The 25,293-nt window shown below is 38.4% G+C and overlaps 1 protein-coding gene across 1 annotated transcript in view; it reads right to left on the reverse strand.

The window, feature by feature from the left end:
• Positions 1-25,293, reverse strand: part of KIAA0586 (KIAA0586 ortholog) — an 81,842-nt gene that overhangs the window by 19,331 nt on the left and 37,218 nt on the right. Inside the window, exons 20-30 of the mRNA XM_035894345.1 lie at positions 24,971-25,167; positions 24,646-24,764; positions 23,885-24,069; positions 21,189-21,348; positions 20,367-20,592; positions 19,560-19,807; positions 18,760-18,836; positions 17,167-17,301; positions 15,354-15,534; positions 10,997-11,136; positions 6,210-6,297 (exon numbers count right to left, since the gene is read on the reverse strand). Of these exons, the coding sequence (XP_035750238.1) occupies positions 6,210-6,297; positions 10,997-11,136; positions 15,354-15,534; positions 17,167-17,301; positions 18,760-18,836; positions 19,560-19,807; positions 20,367-20,592; positions 21,189-21,348; positions 23,885-24,069; positions 24,646-24,764; positions 24,971-25,167 (1,756 nt within the window). The remainder of the gene's footprint in view (positions 1-6,209; positions 6,298-10,996; positions 11,137-15,353; positions 15,535-17,166; positions 17,302-18,759; positions 18,837-19,559; positions 19,808-20,366; positions 20,593-21,188; positions 21,349-23,884; positions 24,070-24,645; positions 24,765-24,970; positions 25,168-25,293) is intronic.

Here is a 25,293-nt window from a genome sequence, read left to right on the forward strand (position 1 = left end):
GAAGAGCGGCTGGAAAGCTGCCCAGTAGAAAAGGACCTGGGGGTGTTGGTCAATAGGCAGCTGAATATGAGCCAGCAGTGTGCCCAGCTGGCCAAGAGGGCAAACAGCATCCTGGCTCGTATCAGGACTAGTGTGGTCAGCAGGAGCACGGCAGTGATGATGCCCCTGTCCTGGTCACTGGGGAGGCCACCCCTCGAATGCTGGGGTCAGGTTTGGGCCCCTCACGCCCAGAAGGACATGGAGGGGCTGGAGCGTGTCCAGAGAAGGGCACCGGAGCTGGGGAGGGGTCTGGAGCCCCAGGCTGCTGGGGAGTGGCTGGGGGAGCTGAGGGTGTTCAGCCTGGAGCAGAGGAGGCTGAGGGGAGACCTTATTGCTCCCTACAACTGCCTGACAGGAGGTTTTAGTGAGGTGGGTGTTGGTCTCTTATCCCAGGTCCCATCCCTGGAGGAGTTTAAAAGCCAGGCAGATTAGATCACTTGCAATCCTTTAAAATCTAGCCTTGAAGAGGGTACCAGATGAGATTTCTAGATATTTACCTCGAGCCCCAGTAAACCTGAAAAAACACAAGTAAAAATCCAAGTATTTGACAGTCTCCATAGGAAGTAATCCTTCAAGTAGTGATCATGTCAGTCTGAATAACTTTTTCCTTCCCTTTCCGCAGAAAAAACCCAACAGGTGCTGGAATTGCAGTGAAAATCCCTGCTGCTGTGTACAGACCAGAGGAAGGACTTGGTACAGGAATACACCCTGAACCTCAGCAAAATCAGTGTACTTTAAATGCAAAGATCTGATCAAAAAGGAGAAAGGTGCAACTGTCACTGCTTTCACCTGCTGAAGTAATGAGGCTACAGATGGCAGCCTCGCCTCCTGAAATTAAAACTTCAGAGCAGAAACATTCCTTAAGCCCACACTGGAAGTTTTCCTGCTTTATTCTTTTTACTGCATGAAAAGTGCAAAATACCTTCCCTCCAAAAATTAATCGTACCCACATCCAGCATGGAGCAGCAGCTGATTCTCATGAGAGCTGTACAAGGGAAACTTGAAGATACACAAAGCTGTGCAGATTTCACGATGGGTGTAAAGCATCATCTGTAGAGGCACCAAGGGAAGACTAAAAGGGGAAGTTTTACATATGTGTATATATATACCTCCCACAGCAAAAGGCTCAGCACGAGGGCAGAGAAATGCCTTGACAATACTGCAGGAGTGAGAGAGCACTGTATCCCTCTGTGCCATTTAAGGAGGCAGGCAGTAAGAGGAGAACTAACTCTAAACCTCTTAGAAGTTGAAGAAAATTGCCAAGTGAGCAAAAAACCTAGTGCATGTAGATCCGTAAGAAAAGGGCCAGGTGATATGTGGCGTGGAACTCCAGAGGAGAAGGACTTTTACCCAAGCATGCCAGTTGGTAGGAAATCCTCAGACTGCAAGGCAGCATGAGTTGGCTTGGTACAGTTTTCTTTAAGTATAAACCGGGGGTTTTTTTTGTTTTTTTAATATGATTATTTGAATTTCAATTCATTTAGATGCCTCAAAAAAAATCAAATGGCATTCTAGGAGTCTAAAAACCGTACCAGGAGATTTGTGCTTCACCTGCTAGAAGTTCCTGTTGTTCACACATTTTGCACAAATAAGCGAGGGGAAGAAATGACAGGTCTAGGAAACCGGAGTATCATTTCCCAGAAAGGGATCTCTTGGGAATGAGTCCAAGGATGTGCACAGTCACATGAAACCCACCAAAGTTCCTGGTGCTTGGTTTCCCAGGACCCTAACTTGAAGCAGCAAAGCACACCCACAGCAGAAGGACATCATTGTCTACAATAACAATTCTATGCAAGACTTCATCTTAAGCTATGAAAAATCAAACTTCTGTTTTAACATTTTGTCTGAAAAATAACTGAAGTAACTCAGTGGGAAAAGAAGCAACCATAGATATAAATGGCACTTCTTAACAGATAAATAATATTTACAAAAGCCAAGAAATTCAAAACTCCTGTTCCAAATGTACTGGAACACAGCTAAATATTGACTTACAGTAATTCAAACTAGAAACTCTCAAGTGTGGCTACTGAGGATTTTGTACGGGGATAATATGCAAAATGCATTATAACTCAGATGCATGTTTTCTTATGTATGGGCTATCATGTAACTGCTATGGTCACATGTGCAGAAAAAGCAAACGAAAACTCTTTGAGAAATGGTCTTTCTAACCACTTGGAGCACCTAAAAGCTAATGACCTCTTACAGAAAAGACACAGTGTCTGTGGGAAGCGCAGCTTTGCATTTCCTAACTTGTGCAAATGTAAAATATATTAACTGAATTATGTCAATGAGCCATCTGATAGCACGGGAAGGTAACGGTATAGGAAAACCAGAGTCAAAATATACCAGAAATAAGAGTTCTGAAGAAGCACTGAAAAACTTACATAAACCTCTAACAGGACATTTTCTTGAAAAATGCCGTAATTATAGCTAATTGATTTCACAACTTCAATTTCCAAGATCTTCTCTCAGAAATGAATCAAATTCAAGGAGCAACAAAGGCTACACAAACCATTCCTACCTCTCAGGTTGTGGGGGTACTATCTACAGCATGAAAGAATAGCTCTGTTTTGCTTCACCAGCTGCTATTTTCAGGGTGGTATGGATGGTCTTTAGCAAAAGCCTTTAGTCCAAAAAAAGAAACAGCAGGATATTAAGGAGAAAGTAAACTTTCAGTAGAATAGTTGTTAGGAGTTCGACCAAAACAGTTCCAGTTCCAAGAAAAAAAATAAAGACCTTTAGCCTTATCCTAATCTCCTTCCTTCCTTGAAGCATCTGTTAGAGATTTGCTTCATGCCACAATAGTTTTAAGAAAAAAATAACCCACAATCTAACTCAGAGCAATGTCTGGCTAAAGAAAAGAGGTGAAGAAGTATTTAGTTATATCCGTATTTTCAATATTACAGTTTTCAATACAGCATAATGTCAGTGTTAACACAGAACTAGCCCATCTTCAATACCTAACAGGGACTCTAGAAGCTTTATTTTTCATACAGATTGTTTTAAGGACTTCTTACCCTCTTATTAATTTATTGCACAGATCATCTCTTCCCACAAGCAATTGTGCAATCTCTCTGTGGCAACAAAGCCAATTGCTTAGTGTCCCAACATTACTTTCCCATGTACTTATGGCTGCCTGAATATAATTCACTAGCTGGATATAAAAAGGAATTACTACCATGAAGCTGCGCTCTCTAGGTCACGTTTTGAGAGTCTGTGCTGTAGAAAAATAATTAGGTGAAGATACATCTACCTCTTGGTTCTGAGCTGCTCATATTAAAGTTTAAAAACACTCTGCAGGCAAGCATTGCCACCTGTTCTTTCATTTTCATTTAAAAATTCTGAATCGTGTTAATGTAAGCCTGAAAATGCTTGTGTTCTGGAAGTATGCGCATTCACCAACCACAACAATTATTATCTTATTAAATTTATGAAGATATATGAAAGAATGGTACAAAGATTAAAGGGTATGATAAAGCCAAAAATATATATGCATGTATATTATATACTGCAAATATATGTTTTCAAACCACTGTCTCCGCTATGTCTAGAGAAGGCACACATTTCAATTAATAATACATTCAGACTTTATTTTCAGTTGTAACTTTCAGGAGACACTACCCTTTCAGGCATGATATTGTAACAGTCCTACTGAACTTCGTCTTTCATTAGAAGACATCAATCAACTTACTTTCAGTAAAAACACATGTTCTCTGTAGACCACAAAAATTTTTTCAACAACAAAAGAATGCTCTATCGTATATATATTTATGACCGCAGACAAAAGATGAATCAAATCTTGTCATGTATTTATCAATTAAATAAAAAAAGCATTTTTTACATCCAACTCTTAAGTCTAAAACAATTTCCCTTTTCTCCCAACAGCCTGAATTCACACTTCATTTCAGGGCTCCAGATTTTCTAAGCTCTAATACCAATACAACCACTTACCCTTTCAACTCTGAAAAAATACCTAAATGGTCCTGCCTCTGAAATGCTTCTCCATTTTCAGGCCAGTACTCATTGTCCCTTGCTAGCTCAGTAAAGGCAACCATTTGACATGAAGTTTTTATAAACAGAGTGCTTTGAACTTACAGTAACAGATGTGCTTAATTTTAAAATGTTGTATTTACTTAAACCCATATATACTTATCATGTTGCAAGTTTTCATTTTTCTCTCAAATGATTCTTATTAATTTTTACCCTCAACTTTTTGACTGATTAAGTTGCTGTGGTGAAGCTTATAGAGACAAGACCTTCTGGTTAAAACTGACAGACAGTTGTTTCCATTTGCAAATCCTCTAGATTTTTATTGGCTCATTAAATATGTATACTTTGAATGAGATTTAAATTATCCTGGTATATAAATCATCTCTTTTTTTGTTCCTCTTAAAGAAAATTGACTACTGCCATCTCGTGGTCAAACATTTTCATCTGACACTGAGACATAGACTGTGCCCAAATACCTTGTATTACAGTATAAGGTAAATTAGGTTTTTTTAAAGATAAATATTCCAGAAAACAAGAGATTTGATAAAAAATATTTTACTCCATTTCCAGCCCTCTCCAACACCCTACTCAAAAATACAGGCTGGAAGTGCTGTCTTGTTAACACTTTTAAGACCAAGCTGAGGTGCAAAAGCATGAAGTACTGTGTTAGGAAGACTATCCCCCCTTTTCCTCCTCCCTGGTGCAAGTGTTGGGAAGAAGAAGAATAAAAGGAATATTCCTATAACCGCTATTAAGGAAAACTGCTTTTAAAGTTGGGAACGGGTTGATCCTGAAAGGGAGACCTGCCACATAATTTCCTTTTTGGCGATTTAGAGGTCATACTCAACTTACTGGAAATTCACTTTCCTTAGGCAATTTGGATTTTCTGAACACCAGAGGAAAAACATAGTTCCTCCTATTAGAAAAAGTCATTGCAATATTTTCCACCACTGTTAAATAAAAGAGTTAACCCTCATTTTTTAATAAATTAACTCTTTATTTACCCAGTTTTAAAACACGTGATAAATGTCTCTACAACAAATCATATAAATGCACTACGGTATGCCACTTCAGTTCGGTAAGCTTTTCCACTAGTTGTCCATAGAAGCTAAGTTTTACATTATTCATAACTTTCTTAATATGTAAACCATGGTTTTGAAATTAGTTTCCAAGTCCCATGACCAACAACATTGGCCTAGGGCTTACCACTTATAAATATCTGAAGCAGAGTAATTCCATCAGAATTATAATTTGATAAGATGTTTTAAAAAACCTGAATGGAAGAAGTTCAAATAATTATTTCTAAAAGGGCTTGAAGGAAGAATTTATCTATACGAGGGTGGAGCAATTACAATTTCACATATCGTAGACATGCAGGTTTTTAGATTCCAGTTCTTAGCAAGTAAGATTAAAACTACTACATATCTTACTCTACCACCTCCACAAACTTATTATCTCCTAAAACAATTAAATAAGGCAGTAATATGCACAGTTTATGTTATTCCAACACTGACTTGAACTACAATAAATAAAAAACATTCTCTCCCTCTCATGCAACTTCCTTAACACTTTTAATAAACACTGTTAAGTAATCTCCAAAAATAGTGTGGCTATGCATAGATAATACAAGGTGTCCTTCACGAAAGGAACTCTCTGTTACATGCTAGCTTGAAGCCCATGTCAAACCAGGCCATTTTAACACTGAAAATATCTTCCCCCCCCCTGCCACTTTCATGATCTTAACTTGGTATTATCTCTCAGCTCTCCTCTACCGCCCCTGTGTTTTCTCAGGCGGATGAACCACAGCCATCTATCACAACACCATGGATATTTTGTTTGCTGAACAGGGTTCTATAAAGCAATTAAGATTCAGTTGACTACATAATATGCACATTGTAATGCTCTTGGCAAATAAAAAATTAAATAAATACTGAATTGCAAGGAGTCTGATGACTTACATACAGATACATTTCCAATCCTTTCAGTGCACCCCAACTATACCATAACTATGTACACAGATTTATACACACTATATATAAACAATTGGAAATTTGGGGAAGTTGAAGGTAATGAAAACCAAATTTAAAAGAATTAGAACTTCATTATACATCAGTATACAACATTTAACAGTGATGTGCTTTCAGTTAAAGAACTATGTTTGCTTATTGACATTGATTTACCTTCTTGTTGCATCTCTTCAGACTTCCGTCTCACATGAATAACTCGGGGTCTCACAGTCTCAACTTGTGCAGCTCCTCGGCTTTCCTCCTATGTATCATACATTAAAATCATATTACAAATCTGACTTTTGATGTAAAAGCACGGTAAAATTATACGGAACTTCAAGAAACATCCAGAGAGATTTTTAAAGATTCATTAAAGGATATGCACTTGTTCTCCTTCCTTTTGACTTCAAAAGAATTCAGATCTGAATTAGCCTATTGCAATGTTATTTCCTCTAGAAAAGACACAGGAGACCCTCAATTTCTACTCAAAGCATGTGGCAGAAAGAACATAAGATTTCTCTGGCTTTCTTCAATACTCAGGACTTCCCCCCAGGTATTGTCCCCCTGAGTAAAAAGAGAAAGTTGAAAGGGAAAATTAAAACAGAAATTTCAGCACACAGGTTGGAAAACCCATGCCTAGTATAAAATTTATTTCCTTGACCATATTCTTAAAATGATTTTCCACTCATCCCTGAAATGCTTGTCCAAGGACCTAGGTCTGCCACAATGCCTACAGGAAAGCAGTTTCTTAGAAGCAACAAATGCTCTGTGTATTAAAAAGGGAGACATAGTATTTGTCAAGTATGCTTGTTATGTGGTAACTGGAACAGGAATTGTGGCCCAAGGACATTCCACTCCATGCAGACAGGAAACATAAGAAGTGCAAAACACAGAGTCATAGTCCTAGAAAACTTAAGTATTCTCTAAGACAGACAATTTCGATTTCATCAGTTATTCTGCTGATTCCATAGATGAATGTAAGTTTTTAAATGAAGATTCTTAAGGAAAGAGGAACACGAGAAAGATCATAAATGTTTGCATATCCCACAGCATTTGGAGCCTACAGGCAGAATTGCTGTATGACTTCTGGAAAAATTACGTGCCCTGAGAAGCCACGGCACGGGTATTCTCTTGCTAAACCTGATGACAAAAGTACCAGTGGTATTTTGCTCCCCAAAAGCAAAGAAGGAAGAAAAGGAAAGTATGCTTCAGTTCTGTAAGAGAAACCTTCCACTCCTGTGGAGGCCACAAGTGAAACAAACAGCCAAAAATATAGATGAAAAGAAGAAAATTTTTATGTCTAGCAAACAATAAGCATGGTGCCAACTACCTAATCAGGGCTTCCCATTTCTTTCATCTAACAACTGTCTCCTACGGTAACAGGAATCTCAACAGTAATGATATTGCTTCTTATTTACTTAACGATCATTTCAGCCAGTGTTGCAAAAACCAGGAGGAACAAAAAGATAAGCCATTAAGTCACTGTCTTTTCCTCAATGGCTCCATGGACTTGTTTACACTCGCCAGTAAACAAAGCATTGAGAGGGCTAGAGTAGCAGATAGGATGTCACCTCTAGCAAGCACCAATACAACCTCATCAGCACAGTGATGAGCGGAAGCTGACAAAAGTGAATATACATGCATTTGAGATCAAGCTAGCATCTCCACAAGGCACTGTATGGATAGACCAGTTAGGACTGGCACTAACTCGGGCACCCCTACACACCGTGACGCTGACCAACTCATCCATCATGCTGACCAACTCAACCATCGTTTAAAGCTGACAAGACAAGAAAGAGCTGAGGTGATTTTCTGAAAGCAAGAAGGTCTCATGGAAATGTGATCAAAGGCCACCAATGTTATAGAACATTAAATGTATGCAGTGTAACAGCGTATTCATGAGTCTATTTGAAGTGTAAGACAAACCAAAAACCAGTTTAAACTGAACTGAGGTGCAAACAGAAGTGGAGATAACACATAGATTCATAACCTACAATTACACATTCCTGAAGATTAAAAAAACACATCTTTTGAAATACTAAAAATGAAAGCTAATGAGAATACCAAAGTGACAATCCCACTTAAAAAATGTTGATTGTATAAAAACATTCATACTTATTTAAGAACATTATGAAAATATTTTGCAACCAACTGATTTTCTAAGGTTTTAGCAATGCATTTGGGACTTCAAATGATTTAGATTTACCATCTTTGAAATGTTTAGCCACACAAATATGACTTCAATGTTCATCTGCCTCCCATGGTCAAAATGATTTATCTAGAATAGGAAAAGCCCAGCTTCCTCCTAGTCATCCTCTTGCTTCTTAGAGCTAAGAGCACAGGGGCAAAGTGGCCACAAATAACAGTCAATTCATGTATCGTTGCACAAGAATGGACAGAAAGGGTCAGACTGAAGATGCATTTAGTCTGGCATTCTGTCTAACAGTGGCTAAAAGCATATATAAATCTCAAAAAAAATCCAATGCCAGAAATGGAGGAGAAGCCAAGGAATTTGGGTAGATAAGAAAATTCCTGTATGATTTAAGCGATTTGTTTTGGAGTGAGTGACCACACAGACTTCACTCTTCATGACTAAAAGGCATTTGCTCCTGCCCTACGTGAAAAGACAACGCTCTTTCTGTTGGTCAAAATCTACAAAATCTGTTATCACCGGTGGCAGGGAGCAAACAAGTGGTAGGTATATGGCAGCTCCACATCACTGCCCGCAGCCTGCCTGAAATGAGGATCCTGTTCAGACAGATTACAGAAGCCACCCGAGCTCTGCCATAACAAACCCTACCATCCCGGAGGATCGCTCCCAGTTAAATCAGAACGAAGCTCTACCAAGCCCAAGGCCCAGCTGGACACCATCTGAAATACAGTGTATTTTCTCAGGTTTCTCAGCAAACACCATGAAAAGCCTAGGTTTGCTCCTAAATAGATTGGTCTTCTTGCTTCATATATAGCCAATACAGTTTCATTTCAATTAAGGCAAACACTGCCTAGAGATGAAAAACAAGATGTGAAACAACTGATGTGAGAGTCAGTGACTAACTTAGGAGGACATCTTTTAAGTTCAAAGTTATTATTGCCTTAAACATTGCATAGAATGAATCATTCTAAAAGCCCAAGTATCTCTTCCTCTCTTAGCTGATATTATGTTACCAGAAAATCTGTTTTCTACAGGCAGGTGACAAAGCAGATCCAGCCGAAGATCTGAAAACAGATGCCATCCCTAATTGAAACTAGGGGAAAGGTTCATCATTGTTACACGGCAGATAGATGCTGTCAAAACAAGATTTCAAATCATCTGGTACAGGGATTTTTTTTTTTTTCAGAGAAGGATGTACAGATCTAATGGAGGATCTTATGGAGAATGGCTTTGCCACATCCTGGCCAGATGTTTACAGTGGTTATTGCTAGTAGGCATGGTCACATCACAGAAAAGCAAAAAAATTAGCCCATGAGAAACAGTGATTGAGAGTCTTCCATCAGGAACACCCATGTACAGGAAGAGATCATTTTGTTTGGGGGAAAAAAACAAAACAAACAAAACCACACAAAGTTCAGGGGTTTGTTTGATTGCTTTGGAGGGAGGGTAAGTTTTTTATGCCAGCAGGCAAAAAACCCCACACTATGGGTTCAGATGTAACAAAATGTTTCTACAAATAGTTATATATTATTCTATGAAAGATATTATGTCAGATCACCTTACATTTCTTGCATAGGTAAGACTATGTACATGGGTAACCTTGCACATGGTACATTATCATTTGCCATTGCCCAGGCAAACAAAAAATCAATCCTAACCCCAACAGCTAATTCTCCAGAGCATGAGATGCAGGCATCACTGGGTCCTTTATCACAGCTAATGGCACTAAAAGAGGAAACATGTTTTACTCTCTCTGTCCCTTTTACTTTTGGCTAGTGAAACGGTAACAAGGATATGAGCTTCACACCAACAGACACAGCGGTTTAAGAAAATCCAGTCTTGCCTGTGAACAAACATTAAAAAAAATAATATGTTCTGGTGTTCTCAAAGTGGAAGAGGTATAACATTTCAAATCCTCTTTGAAGATGCAACACATCACTTCAGATGACATGTTTAAGAACTGCTCAGAACCCAACAGCATGATACACATCAAGGCTCAAAAACACAAAACCAAAGATAGGTCAATATTAAGATACTTCAGGTTATTTTTAACATAGAGCATCAGGGAAGGACAGAATGCATCCAGGAACATAGCAACCATGGTAAGTATATTATTACTTTCAAACACACTGTGAAGCTTAACCAATTAAAGAGCAATCTGCCACCTCATTTTTAGCTTTTGCCACTCGCTATTTGAATTTATCTTTAGTTAGTGAGTAAACCATCATCTCTAGGTAACAGCACATACTAATAAAGTAGCAATGGATTCACTCTATAGGTTTCAAGCAGAGATCAATAGGCTCTTCCTCTACCTTCAAGTATTCTGAGGTACATCATCATTACTGCCTTTCCAACCCTGCCCCTATGAGGACAAAGTGAAGCTCCTGAAAGATGAATCTGTGGGTTACAACTGGTGAGGCCAAACGCTTATTGTCACTTCCTCTCCCATATATCCATCATGTTGGTCTTCTGTGAAGCACTGTGTCCCTAAAACATTGGAATGCCCCATCTGAACCGAGTATGTATAGCATTAGATCCTGTGAGACCAGTGGAGTTGTGGAGAAGTGCAGAAAAGGTAAGAGAGAAGGTTCTGAGCCTCCAGAAAGCGTACTGTAAGGATTCCGTCACAGTAAACACGATCATTTTTATTACACACGTGTACTTCTGACTTCAGTTTCTCAGCTGATTGTGTCACTTTAAATGCACTGGTTCTGTGATGTCAGTCACCACGGTGAAAAAGGAAAAATTATTTTCTTATGATTCAGTTTGCACTTTTTGACTAGTCATAGAAAAGATCTTTTGAGTTTACCTGGGACAGATCGTCTGAGAGAGATGTCACTCTGCAGCTTGGTTGGGCTGCTTGCAGAACTGGATTTGAAACTGGTTGCGATTCCAGTTCGGCCATAAGCATTGGACCATGACTTGTATCTGCATCTCCAAGAATTTCTGCTGAGAAAGAAAAATAAAGAGAAAAAAATTCCTTGATGAGCTGGACTAATAACCTCCTGGTCAACTCACATGGCAGGATGTGGAGCCTTTCAAGATTCAGCAATGGGACATGCAATGTTAAAAAGAATTACTTCCTCCTTACATGGCTCATTGTATATCCTAAATTGTTCTTGGGGGAAAAAATGAAATAAGAAATACATGCCTGTGGAGATTGAAAAAAATAAATCAGTTTTATCATCTGTAGATTTCTAACAAGGCAAGCATTTGTGATTGCTTCGAAGCTGTACAGTTCATCATACCATTATATGCTTTGAGCTTTATCACACATTGGAAAGAGACTGGAAAGGCTTCTTCATGAAAATATTTCACTATTGTGTGAATGAAGAAACCTGTATATAGCCTTTTTTAAAGGGATAATTTGCTATATAATCCAGCATTTATCATGCATTTGCAGCTTGCAAGTGTGTAAAGCATCTTTATGAAAAATGTACTGACAGCTCATGAACTAACTTTAGCCTTCTGCTATCATACAGAGCCAAAGAATGAATTTTAAGCCTAATTAACTATAATCATTGCTTAATTAACTGTAATTATTGTCCTCTTTAAGACTACATGCGCCACACTTCATTTGCATGTTGGTTTTTATATCCATGACTTTCAGCACTGAAAACAAGGATTTATAAGTGAAAGACTGATCATCAAGATGCTGTTGTATACCTACATAAGCAACACCTGCTCCAGCCTATAAATAGACATAATGTTTCCACAATGCAAATAAAAACTGGTCACAAAACTGAAGATACACATAGACACAAATCCTCAGAATTCTTACAGACATATCTGTGAGTGACTTATTCTGGCAGAGAAACTGAGTATCCACTGCAAGGTTATATGTACAGAGATCTACACCCTGAAATATATGAACTTTTACATCCATTGGTGTACCAATTATTTAATTTTACCCCTAAAAATAATTATCAAATTAAATGATGGACTTGCATTGTAATTGTTGTGGCTATCAGGAAATAGCTCTTAGTCCTGACTTGCAATAGACTGAAGGACATGCAATCTCACATACCAGTGGATGGATGCAAAAGATTTGGAAGAAAAGCGGAAACAATCACAGATCATTCCTTCCCCCCTACGCTCCACCCCCCACCCCCAAACAGATTTTTTCCTATTCAGTGTTGATTTTACTATCGAAGGGACTTGGAAGCAAGATTTTCTGTTCTCTCCTGATATGAAAACACTCTTGTCTTGAAAGTAGATCCTAGCTTTTATACCATCACTATCAAAGGGACTTGGAAGCAAGATTTTCTGTTCCCTCCTGATATGATTGTCTTGAAAGTAGATCCTAGCTTTTATACCATGTTGTTTCCTTAGCAATGTCAATGAATACTGCGCTGTGTGTTCAGAGGTGTGGAGGGAGGGAAGCTAAGTTAAAAATCATTAGAATGCAACAAAACTCAGTCTGGGATTATTACAGATTATTGTAAAAGCACAGGGCATTTCCCAGTGGCAGTTAGTCCAGGGCACTTGCCTCTCTTAAAAAAAAAAAACAACCAAACCTACAACAGAAACAATACTACAAGGTTTAGAGGGATGAGCATAAAAAAAATAAAAGAGAAGCACACTGCTTCTAGACCCAAACCAAACCTACAACAGAAACAATAGATTTAGAGGGATGAGTATAAAAAAAAAATAAAAGAGAAGCACACTGCTTCTAGACAGGGCATTTCCCAGTGGCAGTTAGTCCAGGGCACTTGCCTCTCTTAAAAAAAAAAAACAACCAAACCTACAACAGAAACAATACTACAAGGTTTAGAGGGATGAGCATAAAAAAAATAAAAGAGAAGCACACTGCTTCTAGATTATCATCACATGCAGGAGCTGGTTTTGAAAAGTGTTAGATAGCTACGGGACAGACAAAGGGCATCTGAAATTAAATTAAATAAATTTAAAAAATAGGTACAGACAAGATACAAATAGCCAGATAAAGCTATGGCCAGTCTGGGTAAGAAGGAAATATCCCTAGTAGACAGGTCCTCCCATTAACTTGCATCTTCTAACTCTCTACATGGTCCTGAGCATTATCAGAGACTTAGAGCAGATTGATCTAGATCACCAATTTATTCTCACATCACAGTGTTCTTAATGCTGACAACAATACTCTATCAATACAGTGTTAAACAAGTGACTTGGAGAAAGGGACAGTAGCATTAGCTAGCCCTTTGCCAGGGAGCCTAAGGTAACAAATGTCCAAACAACATTAAGAGAATCATAGAATCATTTAGGTTGGAAAAGACCTTTAAGATCATCAAGTCCAACCATAAACCTTACACTGCCAAGTCCACCACTAAGCCATGTCCCTAAGCACCTTGTCTGCCCGGCTTTTAAATCCCTCCAGAGATGGGGGACTCAACCACTTCACTGGGCAGCACCTTCCAGTGCATGACAACCCTTACCATGAAGAAATTTTTTCTAATGTCCAATCGAAACCTCCCTTGGCAAAACTTGAGGCCATCTTGTCCTATCGCCCATTACCTGGGAGCAGAGACCGACCCCCCTCTGCCTCCCCCCCTCCTATCAGGCAGCTGTAGAGAGCAATAAGGTCTCCCCTCAGCCTCCTCTTCTCCAGGCTGAACACCCCCTAGTGCGCTCAGCCATTCCCCATCAGCCTTGGGCTCCAGACCCCTCATCAGCTTCATTGCCCTTCTCTAGACATGCTCCAGCCCCTCCATGTCCTTCTGGGAGTGAGGGGCCCAACACTGAACCCAGCATTCGAGGGGCGGCCTCACAGTGCACAGGACAGGGGCACCATCACTGCCCTGCTCCTGCTGGCCACACTAGTCCTGATACAAGCCAGGATGCTGTTTGCCCTCTTGGCCACCTGGGCACACTGCTGCCTGTCGACCAACACTCCCAGGTCCTTTTATGCCAGGCAGCTTTCCAGCCACTCTTCCCCACACCTGCAGTGTTGCATGGGGTTGTTGAGACTCAAGTGCAGAACCCAGCACTTGGCTTTGTTGAACCACCTCTTTCAAATAAAAGTTTGATAATACGTAATATATGCAATATATTTTCCTATAAATAATATGTAATAATGTGTAAATACCAGAATGTATTTTCAAGGCTGACAGTGGTGTAGCTGGTCCAAAACGGTAGGTAACCTTAAAAAGCTTACTCTCTGTTTAACCAGTTCAGATGTGAATCAGTTCAAAACTAAACAAATACTCTTATTTCTCCGAGATAATTTTTGCCACATGTTGAACACATTCAATTTCAATCCACTTCCTACTGGTCAAGGGCTGATAATGAGAGACATGCGTCTCTTGTCAAATTCATAAATGTGAAAATTAAAAGGACAGAAAACCAGCTGTTTGATCACTTTAGTTTACACAACTTTTGATGAATCAGTGCAATCACATTTGTGCTGTAACAGGTTAATAATTATTTCCGTTTAGTTTAATCATATTTAAAACCACACTCAACAAAACTAAGAGTTTCTACGAGCTTGCAGCAGTTTAATTAAGGAAGTATGAAAGTACATTTTCAGATAACAATATAGAAACTGGGATAACAAGATAAGGGAGAGGAAGGATGGTCTAGTGGTTACAGCACTAGTTTCAACTGAAAAGAAATAAATTAATTACCCTGCTTTACCACAGCAACATTTTCCTGCAGTACTTTGTACAAGCCACTATGTGTGCACCTCAGCTACCCTTTTGGGAAAGAAAAAGAACTTCCATATTGTTACAGGAATATATGAAACTGAAATATATTACCAATTATGAGACACTGCAGTATCCCCTTGATGGAGTGATAAAAACAATGGGAAGGAGTGCTGTGTAAGGGGACAGAGAGAAGTAGCTTGAACTGCTGGTCTTAATACCTGCCCTATGGAAACCGACTTCAAGAACAGTCAAACTAAGTGTTTTTGAGAACTGAATTTTACTTAAAAGAATAAAATAAAAACTTTACAATGAACTTTTCTATAGGCACGTGTGTACTCGGCATGATTTTTGTTCAAATTGTAGAATATTACAAAGAAGAGTGAAGACACAGCTTAAATTAAATGCAGTTTTCAGAATAGGAATGCTAATCATTTCATTGCAGCAATCACTTGTAAATTTTTAATACTGGATTTTACATAGTGTTATAGAAAAAACTCAGAATCAACGTAAATATCACAGAAAAGAAGTAAGAGTCTCACTTACCTCCCATTTGGGCAAGCTGCCCTGGTGATGGAGAACGGAAACCCTGGTGTGGTCTGTTCTCAGAAGTCCGAGCAGTTGGATGGTCCATATAAACTGAGTGTCCCATTAGGATTCTCTCTGCTGCTCTCGTCAGCCTTGGTCTTTGACCTTCACTGAGCTCCCCAACACTGTTGTCAGAATCCTACATAGAAAAGCAACATCAGAATAGCAGGTATAAAAAGCCCCAATGCATTTCTTCCAAACCCAGGCATTGTTATCTAACTACATCAACTCTTACAGCATACATAAGTCTATACTATTAGCATTGAATAAAGAAAACTGAAACTGAAGAGGTACCACCTAACTGGCTTTGAAAGCAAGATCTCCATTTATCAGTACTGGATAGAAAAGAATCACTTACAGCCAAAGAACATCACTCACTTTGTTAGTGGTATCCAAACATGACCAGAATCTAAGTTATATTTTTAGCACATGAAGTCTTTAATGTTACACATATGGCCATTGTTAACTGCCTGACCTCGTAACACTGGAAGCATCTAAAAGCTATTGATACTCTCTGTTGTATAGCATGTCATATAAAAAGTTAAATTTTTAAGTAGGTTTAGATGGCACTTAGAATAGGGGTGGTTCTCTGGATTCTGACTTTCAAAGCTGCAGAGAAAACACAGCTTGCTTTATGCAGGAAAACAGGCTGAATACATACACAATGTATACGGTATCATTCTAAGGCTACATTCTTAGTAACATCTAGGATTCTTTCTCTTATAAATGAGAATGTATGCTTGCACACACCTTGCCAGAATCTCAGGGGGGAGTTTATTAGTGTCTTGTATGGACAGACTGAGCAGTCCATGACTATGGGAAAGGGAAAAAGCAAATTAGAGATGCATTTGTAATTGGCAGTGCTGATGAGAAAATGTCACTACAATTACAGTCAGACTCAGAGCTGACACTGTAGAAAGCTTTTCACTGAGTCCATCCACCAGATCTCATTAAGTAAAATAAAGACAGACAAAGGAACAGCTAAGGAGGTGGCTGAAGCTAGTAATTATTTAGTCTAAAGTGACCCAAGACAGAAGGAAGAAACTGCATATGCATCAATAAAATCACAAAAAGCCGTAAATAAAGGTGTTCATGAACCATATTGAAGTATTCACAGTTCACTTCCTTTAAATGTTCCTCCAGCTACGTCAGTTAGAATAGACACCCAGTCCAAACTACTATTTTCCACACAGAAAATACTTAGATGTGTGACAAAAAATTACTTTTGTCCTTTGTGATGCAGATAGTTCTATTTTTCTGTTAGTCTGGTTTTTCTGCCAACTGAATATAAATATTTAGAGGTTTTGTTCCAAGATCAGTATCAACAGCACGTGCAAAAGTGCATGTAAACATTTGCTGAGTTATTTGTCATACCTCCCCCAAAACACTCCTATGGCTATTAAGTGCAGTGAACTTGTACTGCTAAACATACCACCCATATTGCTGAAGTGACAGAAAACTTCCCTGGTGTTCAAAATGACAGGACAAATCTGGTACACTGGAACAGTCACATACAGACCTTGAACACTAGGTACGTGTAATACTATGTACAGCTAACTTGTTTATAACAACACTTAACCTTCAGTGTTTTTAAGATGTTTTACATGAGAATATAGCCAACAGAAGTGGGATCACTTCCAGCAGGGAATGAAGTGTATGAACCTGTTCTATAGCCAACAGGAAGGATAAGCTTGAAATATTTTATCTACTTTTGAGTAAGAAAGTATCACGTCAAAACTACTGTATTGGAAGGAAAAGGACTGTAAGTTACCTCCAAGTAGTACGTTCCTTCTTGTGCAACAACAGGAGCTTGATTTAATTTGGCTAAAAGAGTCAGGACAGGATCCTTGTGATAGCCTTTATCCAGTCTTCTCACCACTTGCCCTTCACTGGGAGGATCATAATCCTAAAATAAAGAAACAAAATCCGCATACTATATGATCCAAAACATGATTTTTTGTAGGAACTTGAATCATTCTTACTTCAGTTCACAATTAAGCCTTTTTTCTTTTATAAAGGAAGTTGTTACAGCTTCCACGCTGAGAACTTGTGTCATAAAACCCTAGGTATCTAAAAATAAGCAAACTGATACACTGTTTTCTCCTTTTACCAACAGACATACACAGTCTTTATCTGATACGTAAGACTGCAATACTCAGAGAAGAACAAGGTCCTTCAGGCCTTCGAAGTTCAAGGAAACAGTTAAATCCTGACACATACTGGTTGCTAGCAACAATCCGGCTGTGGAGCTGCTCTCACCAGCAAGGATTTAGCTTCCTCAGCCAGAGAACATAGTTTGAGGATGGAGGACTATTGGAAGGAGTTACGATCCAGCTGACAAAGACAGGGAAGGACATCTTAGTGAGCAAGCTTTCTAACCTGATGAAGAGAACTTTAATTTAGGTTCACCTGATAACAGAGTTTAAGAGAGGAAGTGTGGCAGACAGAGAAGGCATGTAAAGGGAAGCCCACAAAGGGAACTTTTACAATCTCAATCAAGAGGGAGGGCATTCTACTCAAGAGCACCTGACCAACAGAAAGTAAGGGGAGATTTTCTACAAAACATTAACAGGGGGTCTTGATGATGGCAGGTCTTCATCCTCATGGCAGATTTCAACTATCTGGACATGCAGCATTGTGGAGGCAGTCCAGGAAGATTTTAGAAATCCCTCTGAAGGTCCCTTCCAATCAATACTATTAAAATTTCACTATCAATTTTTGTTTTATCCTTCCACAAAGAAAACAGTTTGGTTTAAGCATAGTATTACTCTACCCAGTACTATCATTTATGTGACAGCTATGTCCTATCAAGAGGCATTACACAAAGTCAGAGAGGTAAAGTTCAGGCATTTGAGGAAACATCTTAAAAGAGAAAGGGAATGGAGAATACCTTAACCTGGGAGGCTTCCAGGACAATGGACTAAAGCAGATGTCAAATAAGAAACTACACTAGAAGTTTTAAGCAGCTTTAAGTAACTCCAGCCCCAGCTAACCTACCTTAGTAATTTAAGCACACAAGCAATTAAAAGATGGCTCAAAGTGGAAACAGCTCAGAGCATAACAATGTTCTATTCTGTTTAAGATGTCTTAAAGCTAAAAACAATAAAGAGATGAAAATGCGTGTTAGCTATCTCTCACCTACAGAAGTATATAAATAATTCAACTTTTTTTTAATATAAATTAGTTTGTATAATGTGTTTTGTCTCTGGAGCTCTTAAATTCTAACATTCTTTGTAACTGTACAGTTTAAAAGCGTAAATTTAAAACATTTATAAGTGAAAATGCTTGAAGCACATCCAATTTACCAAGATGCTCAAGGCAGAATACCACACTAACACCATTTCCTTGTGAAACATTTCCTTACCATTTCGTTGGCATCTTGTAAAGTACTTGTTAAGCTCTCAGTGAGATTTGGAAGAGACAGTCCTCCTTCTGCTAACGCTGAAAAATATTTTAAGTTACAAATACTAAAAAACATGTGAGTTATATGAAAGAAAGCCAAGGCCACATTCTTTAATAATTGCAACACAGTGCTTTAGTAAAGCTGGAAATTCCTACTACCGGATGTGTATTATAAAGACGCATTTTCAACTTCCAAGAATCATAGAATCATAGAATGTTTAGGGTTGGAAGGGACCACTAGTGGTCATCTAGTCCAACCCCCCTGCAGTGAGCAGGGACACTGCTAACTAGATCAGATTGCTCAGAGCCCCATCCAACCTGGCCTTGAATGTTCCCAGGGATGGGGCCTCCACTACCTCTCTGGGCAACCTGTTCCAGTGTTTTACCACCCTCATTGTAAAAAATTTCTTCCTTAAAGAAATCGCTTATACTTTTTAAGAAAATCGCTTATACTTTGCTTTCAATACAAACTTAGTACTTAGTACCACATGGTACTTGTGCAAGACAGTCCCAATGATATTATGAAAAAACAGCAGATTTAATCTTTTTTTCACTAGTAAGCAGAAGCATTTTGTTCTGAAACAAGAAAAAGAGCAATGAGGTCTCTCAAATCCAAAACCATGAACCGAAATTGCTCAGGTTAATGCTTGCAGTTTATCAGGAAATGTATGAAATGTTACTTCACTAGACTGGAAAGGAATTTTATTTAAAAAATTTTAAAAATCCAAATTCTAATTTCCACAAATTTGTTGAGTTAGTTACCTCCTGCAGCCAGCATCTGTCCATAGCTGAAGAGCACCTCCCCTTCTGAGATGGGTCTCTCTGCAGTTTCTGTTTCTGTTTCTGTGAGGGTAAGGCTGCTTTCCTGTGTGGACTGCCCAGAACTAACTGTAGGCACAGGGGATGGAACCTGTGGGTCGCAAGGAAGCGATTCGAAGGGCCTTGCTGCCGACTGCTGCGATGCTAGAATCAAGGCCTCTGGTTCCTCATCGTTAGCCACTGACATCTCACTAAAATGTAAGAATATGCATTTTGAATACAACAAAATCCACTGAACAATATAGGCTAAAGTCTTAAATGAATACTGAAAATAAATTAATTTGCAAGTGTTTTTTCAAATGAAAGAGCACAGACAGCATTTCATAGAACAGACCGAGAATCAACATGGTTAAATTACATTATTAATGAATTTCTGGTTATAACTAAAATTTACCATGTGTATTCCCACTGAGGTAATAGAAAAAATAAAAAGCTAATAATACAATGTTTCATTGCTGCTACATTTATTACTGGCAGGTATAATAATAACAGTTTACCAAGTACAGTGTTCAACAGGAAAATGAATAAGGACCAATAAATTCTGAGAAAGGTCCTGATTTCACATTTTTCTCCAAAATAGAAGTCAAAAGATTAAAAAAAAAAAAAAAGAAACCTGGCTTATCTCAATGACTCCTGATATACACATTAATAATTTCTCTACTGACTTTTTGAAAAAATAATATATTGTAGAAATAATATATTCTTTTTTTTTTTAAGAAATGAGAAAACTGTGCAGCCTGTTCAACTCACACAGCCTTGGGACGGAATGATTCTTCAGTTAAAGGACTGGGTTTCTCTTCTTCCAGAGGAAGTTCTGCACCATCCCATGGGTTTGGAGGCTTTGGCCTTTCCATTTTTGCAGCTTCGGAGAGACACTCTGAGGCAGGAGGGCTTGGTGTGGTTGTTCTAGGAGGCGTATTGACAGGGGTAACCACAGGTGTCCCAACACGACTACTGGCAGCTGGAATCTCAGCTCCTGCATGGGTGAAGCCAAATTTCAGATCAGAAAGGAAAGCAGGAAGTAAATCTCAGACAGCGAGTCAGTCAGTTCCACTAAGCCCTTGTAAAGTTTGTGACACCTTTTGATAATTATGGAGACAAGACTATATTAAGATTAGTTTCTTTTAAGTGCAGTGTTGGCATCTGAAAGAGCTAGAATAAAACCTCAATTGCTTATTTCCTTTAATAAGGATAAAGATTGCTCTGCATTTTAAAAACTAAGCTGCTTTACATGGAGAGTGTAAATTTGGCTTAATTAACATTAGAAACACAGGAAGGAGCAAAAGACAGCTACTCTTCTGATGTGAAAAAGTGTGGAGGGGCTGGGAGGCATAGAAATCACACAGACCATAAAAATGTGCATTAAGTTTGAAAATAGAACTGTTACCAAAAAGGAGATGTTTGCTTTTTATATGAATTAGCCCATAATTTTTGTACTACATGAGTTCGCACTTGAATTATAGCCTCAAGAATATTTACCCTGAGAGATAACGTGTCTTTGAAGAAGAAAATTAAAGGCAATAGATTAAAGCATATTTGCGACTTCTAAACTTCAATTATTATTTTCACTACCTGTTTCTTTAATTTTTTCATGTTTACGAACATCCCCACTCATTTCTGTAAGAGATAGAGAAGACTCTGGAGTTTTGACTGGAGGCAATTCTTTTTCTGACGGTGGTGTTTGTGGTGGTGTGGCCTGGGGTGTTGGCAATGGAGTAGGCACAAGAGACTCCTGAGGGGAAAAAGAATCGTAACCACAGTTATTATCTCAATGCAAAATTCCTACCTTCCAAGTATCCCCAGAGTTAGCTGAGGAAGAGAGAGAAAGGTAGGTTATCACAGAACAGGAACAGTTGTTGCTTAGATACACGCTTCATGGATCTAACTCCTCCATCTAAACATAAAGTTGCACCAGGCTAAATGGTATGTCTGAATAAGAGAAATTAAAAAACAATAAATTATGCGTTACCATGATTACATTTGGAAATCATTATAGATAATGATAATATTATTATAATCCAAATATCATTATAGAATAGAGTATTTCAGTTGGAAGTGACCTACAATGACCATCTAGTCCAACTGCCTGACCAATTCAGGGCTGACCAAAAGTTAAAGCGTGTTGCTAAGGGCATTGTCCAAATGCCTGTGAAACACTGACAGGCTTGGGGGATTGATCACCTTTCTAGGAAACCTGTTCCAGTGTTTGACCACTCTCTTGGTAAAGAAATGCCTCCTAATGTCAAGTCTAAATATTAATTATATGATTATATGAATTTTAATAAAGCATTTGGTACAACCTTAAGCAAGAAAGTATTTCATTACATGGATAAACTTGAGTCAGCATGATAATTTTATGATAAGAGAATCAGCTAAATAGAATATTACAAACAAAGAGATAAGCTAAGACAGTAAAGCACTAAAATAAGCACACAGTTGTGATGATCCTTAAAAAACTACAGCGATGGAGATAAATCTAACAAGCAAGTATGATGGTTGCAATTCAGCCTGCTATGGAGGAATATGATGGACCTTTCTAGGTGTTTTCCAGCCCTGTTCTCTGACATTTATAAAGAAAAGATGATGGGGCTAAAGGAAGGCTCCAGGCTGGTTTCTGAAGAATAAATCCTCAGACTGATGATTTTTTTTAACAACTCTTAGGGGAAGTGGAACACACTAACACATTTGGCAGTTCACATAAAACTGTTTGACATGATAAACATCCAAAGAACTCAGTAACTGGGCAGCTGAAGTCCTAGATAGGAAACCATGGTAAGAAGGGGTAGATCAAGAATGCACAAACCAATATTCAAGAACTTCTGCTATAAGCTGATCAGAAAAAGGAGAAGAACCTTATGAATGTACAAGTTATCCAAAGGATAACTGTTAGCCACAAGTGTGGAAAGACTTTAAAAAAACCAAACAGTTGGCTACCTGAGATTCCAGTCAAGGCTGGACAGTATCACTGCTATAGCACAAGGCACTGAGGAAACCCCGTTTACATACTACCTTATTATTAAAAATGTGTATTAGCATATTAATGTTACCTGTGGCCAAGACCAATCTAAATTGGAAAACATAAAAGTGCTGCCCATCAGTAAGAGTCAAAAAATGGTATGCATACGGACGATTATTTTATTTAGCTTAATCAAAGGCTGAAAAGGACAAAACTAATCTCTAGAAGTGCACAAATGAATATATATAGAAAGGAGGAAACAGCAATTTCGGCCTAAGGACATTTCAGTTTAAGTTGGTACAGAAACAAGAAGGCTTAAGAGTGCCATTAGTAAATGTAGAATGGTTATTAGAAGGGGTTTCTAAGTATCACAAGAACAAGCTACGAAGAAGAGTCCTCTTTAACATCATACTCTCCTTAATTTGTAATGGAGGGGGGAAGAGCTCTTTAGATGCAGGATGGCTGTATTTAAGCCTATAGCAGTGAAGTGATTACTTTTGACTACAGAATAATCTGTTGCTCACTTACAGCAGGCACTAGCTGGCTTTTCAGTCTAGATGCACTGTAGCAAAATAGAACAACTGATCTCACATTCAACAAAGCTCTGTAGTTAGAGTTATAAGCGCAGCCATTTCCACATTCATCCCAAAGACATTATACAACACCAGATTGTAGCACAGCCATGTTGTTACCAAAATAGGAGCCAGCTGTCATTTGATTATCACAGGGAACAGAGAAAATTATTCTGTATTACAGGAACCTCTACTAATCATGTAAGCATTTATAGAAAACTACTGAACTCAACACTTGGAAAGAATTAATACTCATTTTTACAGATACTAAAGAATGGCTGCAAGCCCATAAGATCAAAAGTATTATCATTCTCAGTTTCTATTTCTTCTTATATGAAGAAATAAGTTTCTCCATATTTCATTTCTCCACAAGAAAGAAGCAGAGCTATTTTTGTGGAAAATAACACGAGCTATCTTTTGACAACATGAAATTAAGTACCAAGTCTTTCCCTTAAAAATCAGTTTTGAGCTCAGCCTTCAAGTAAATAAATAAATATTGTGTGTTGCACGCAGCACAAAGCAATTCATTTTTTTCTTTTCAATTTTTTTTGAAGTGAAATAGGTTTAATCTTGTTGCTTGCTGGGTTATAATAAGGAATAATGAAAAAATGCAAATCATACACATTCAGTTCATCAGTCTTTTTCTGTCATCTTTGTCTTGCACATAGTTGAACTACCATGCCACGAAGAAATTATCCCTTGGAACTTCAGTAGGAAAGCTTAATAAAAAGGACCCTTACCATCATAACTGTCGTACTTGGAAGAACGTTTGTAGCAGGAACTGCATTCTGAGCCTGCTTGTTACCCAGCATGGTTGCAATTGTCTCACTGAGAGCTTCATTTACGAAATGACTTATTATTTCTGAGTCCACAGGCACACCAGCATTGATAAAGAGTTGAAATCCTCCACCACCTGCAACTTCAACTGAAAATGAAGAAACATAAAGCACACATCCAGGCCTCATTTCTTAAATGCATGTAACCGTACTGCAGCCACTCATTTTATTTTCCATGAACTTTTAAACATTTCTTTACAAAGAGTGATTTTTTCATTTTACAGATAAAGAAACAACAGTAGAGAAGCAATTCAAATGATAAAAGGCAGCAGGGAAGGGCAGTAACATCACAGGAGAAATGCATTTGTCTCCCATTCTCACACATTTATAAGGGAGATTATTTTTGATGTATCTATTAACAAAAGAAAGGCAAACAAACATTACAGGCATAGCAAAATGCCAAATCTGATTTAGATGGCCAATAACACGACTTAATTTGTACACTGGTATATTTTATGTCTTCTTTTTCTTTTTTTAGATTATTTATTTCAATGGCCTTCTAATACTTGCTCTGTCTCAACATAAATTAAAGCATGCACTTTTGCATTTTACAGTTTCACTGGTTCAGCATTATGCACTCCTGGGCTCAGGCAACAGCTCCCTACATGGCTTGTTAGCCAAAAATTGAGATAATCTGTCTGCTGAGAACAATAACTCCTACTTACCTATGTCAGACGTTACGGTCTCACCGTCTTCACTCCCTGAGGTGCTAACGCTGGGCACTGTTTCTTTCTGAACTGGGTACATCCCACTGATAATTTTTGCCATTATTTCTTGTTCCACCCTAGCAGAATAAAACCTGTTTAACTATCAGCAAACACCAAAACACCTAAAAGTACACAAAAGAGCATTCTTGACATAAAATGCAAGGCAGCTCAAAGGAAAGAGGAGAAGAAAAGTGGGGTGAGGAGAAGAAAGGGAAGGTATTCTCATGGAGTCATTCCTTTTACATATATGATTGTCTTGACACTTTGTTATATTGCAACTCACCAGTTTATCAACCTGTTTTCTATAGTTTCTCTCCTTTGAATCAGTTCATCCAAAACATCAGAAGACTGCTGAGGAGCAGAAGCGACTGGAGGAAACAAAGGACCATTGTATTTTGGCGAGGCAACTCTAAACTGTCCATTAAATTCCAGAAGAGGCTCAAAGAATTCTGGAATTTCATCCCTCTCCTCTTCCTGATCCTAATAAATAAGTAGTAAATTAAGTTATGGTGTGTTCTAGAAGGCAATGTCATCAAGGTAACCATCAGATTTTTTTCTTTGAGAAACATTCGTGGATCTGTCACAGCAAACAAACCACATTCTTCC

Source organism: Egretta garzetta, unplaced genomic scaffold (genome assembly GCF_000687185.1).
Source record: "Egretta garzetta isolate BGI_Z169 unplaced genomic scaffold, ASM68718v1 scaffold485, whole genome shotgun sequence".
NCBI lineage: Eukaryota > Metazoa > Chordata > Aves > Pelecaniformes > Ardeidae > Egretta > Egretta garzetta.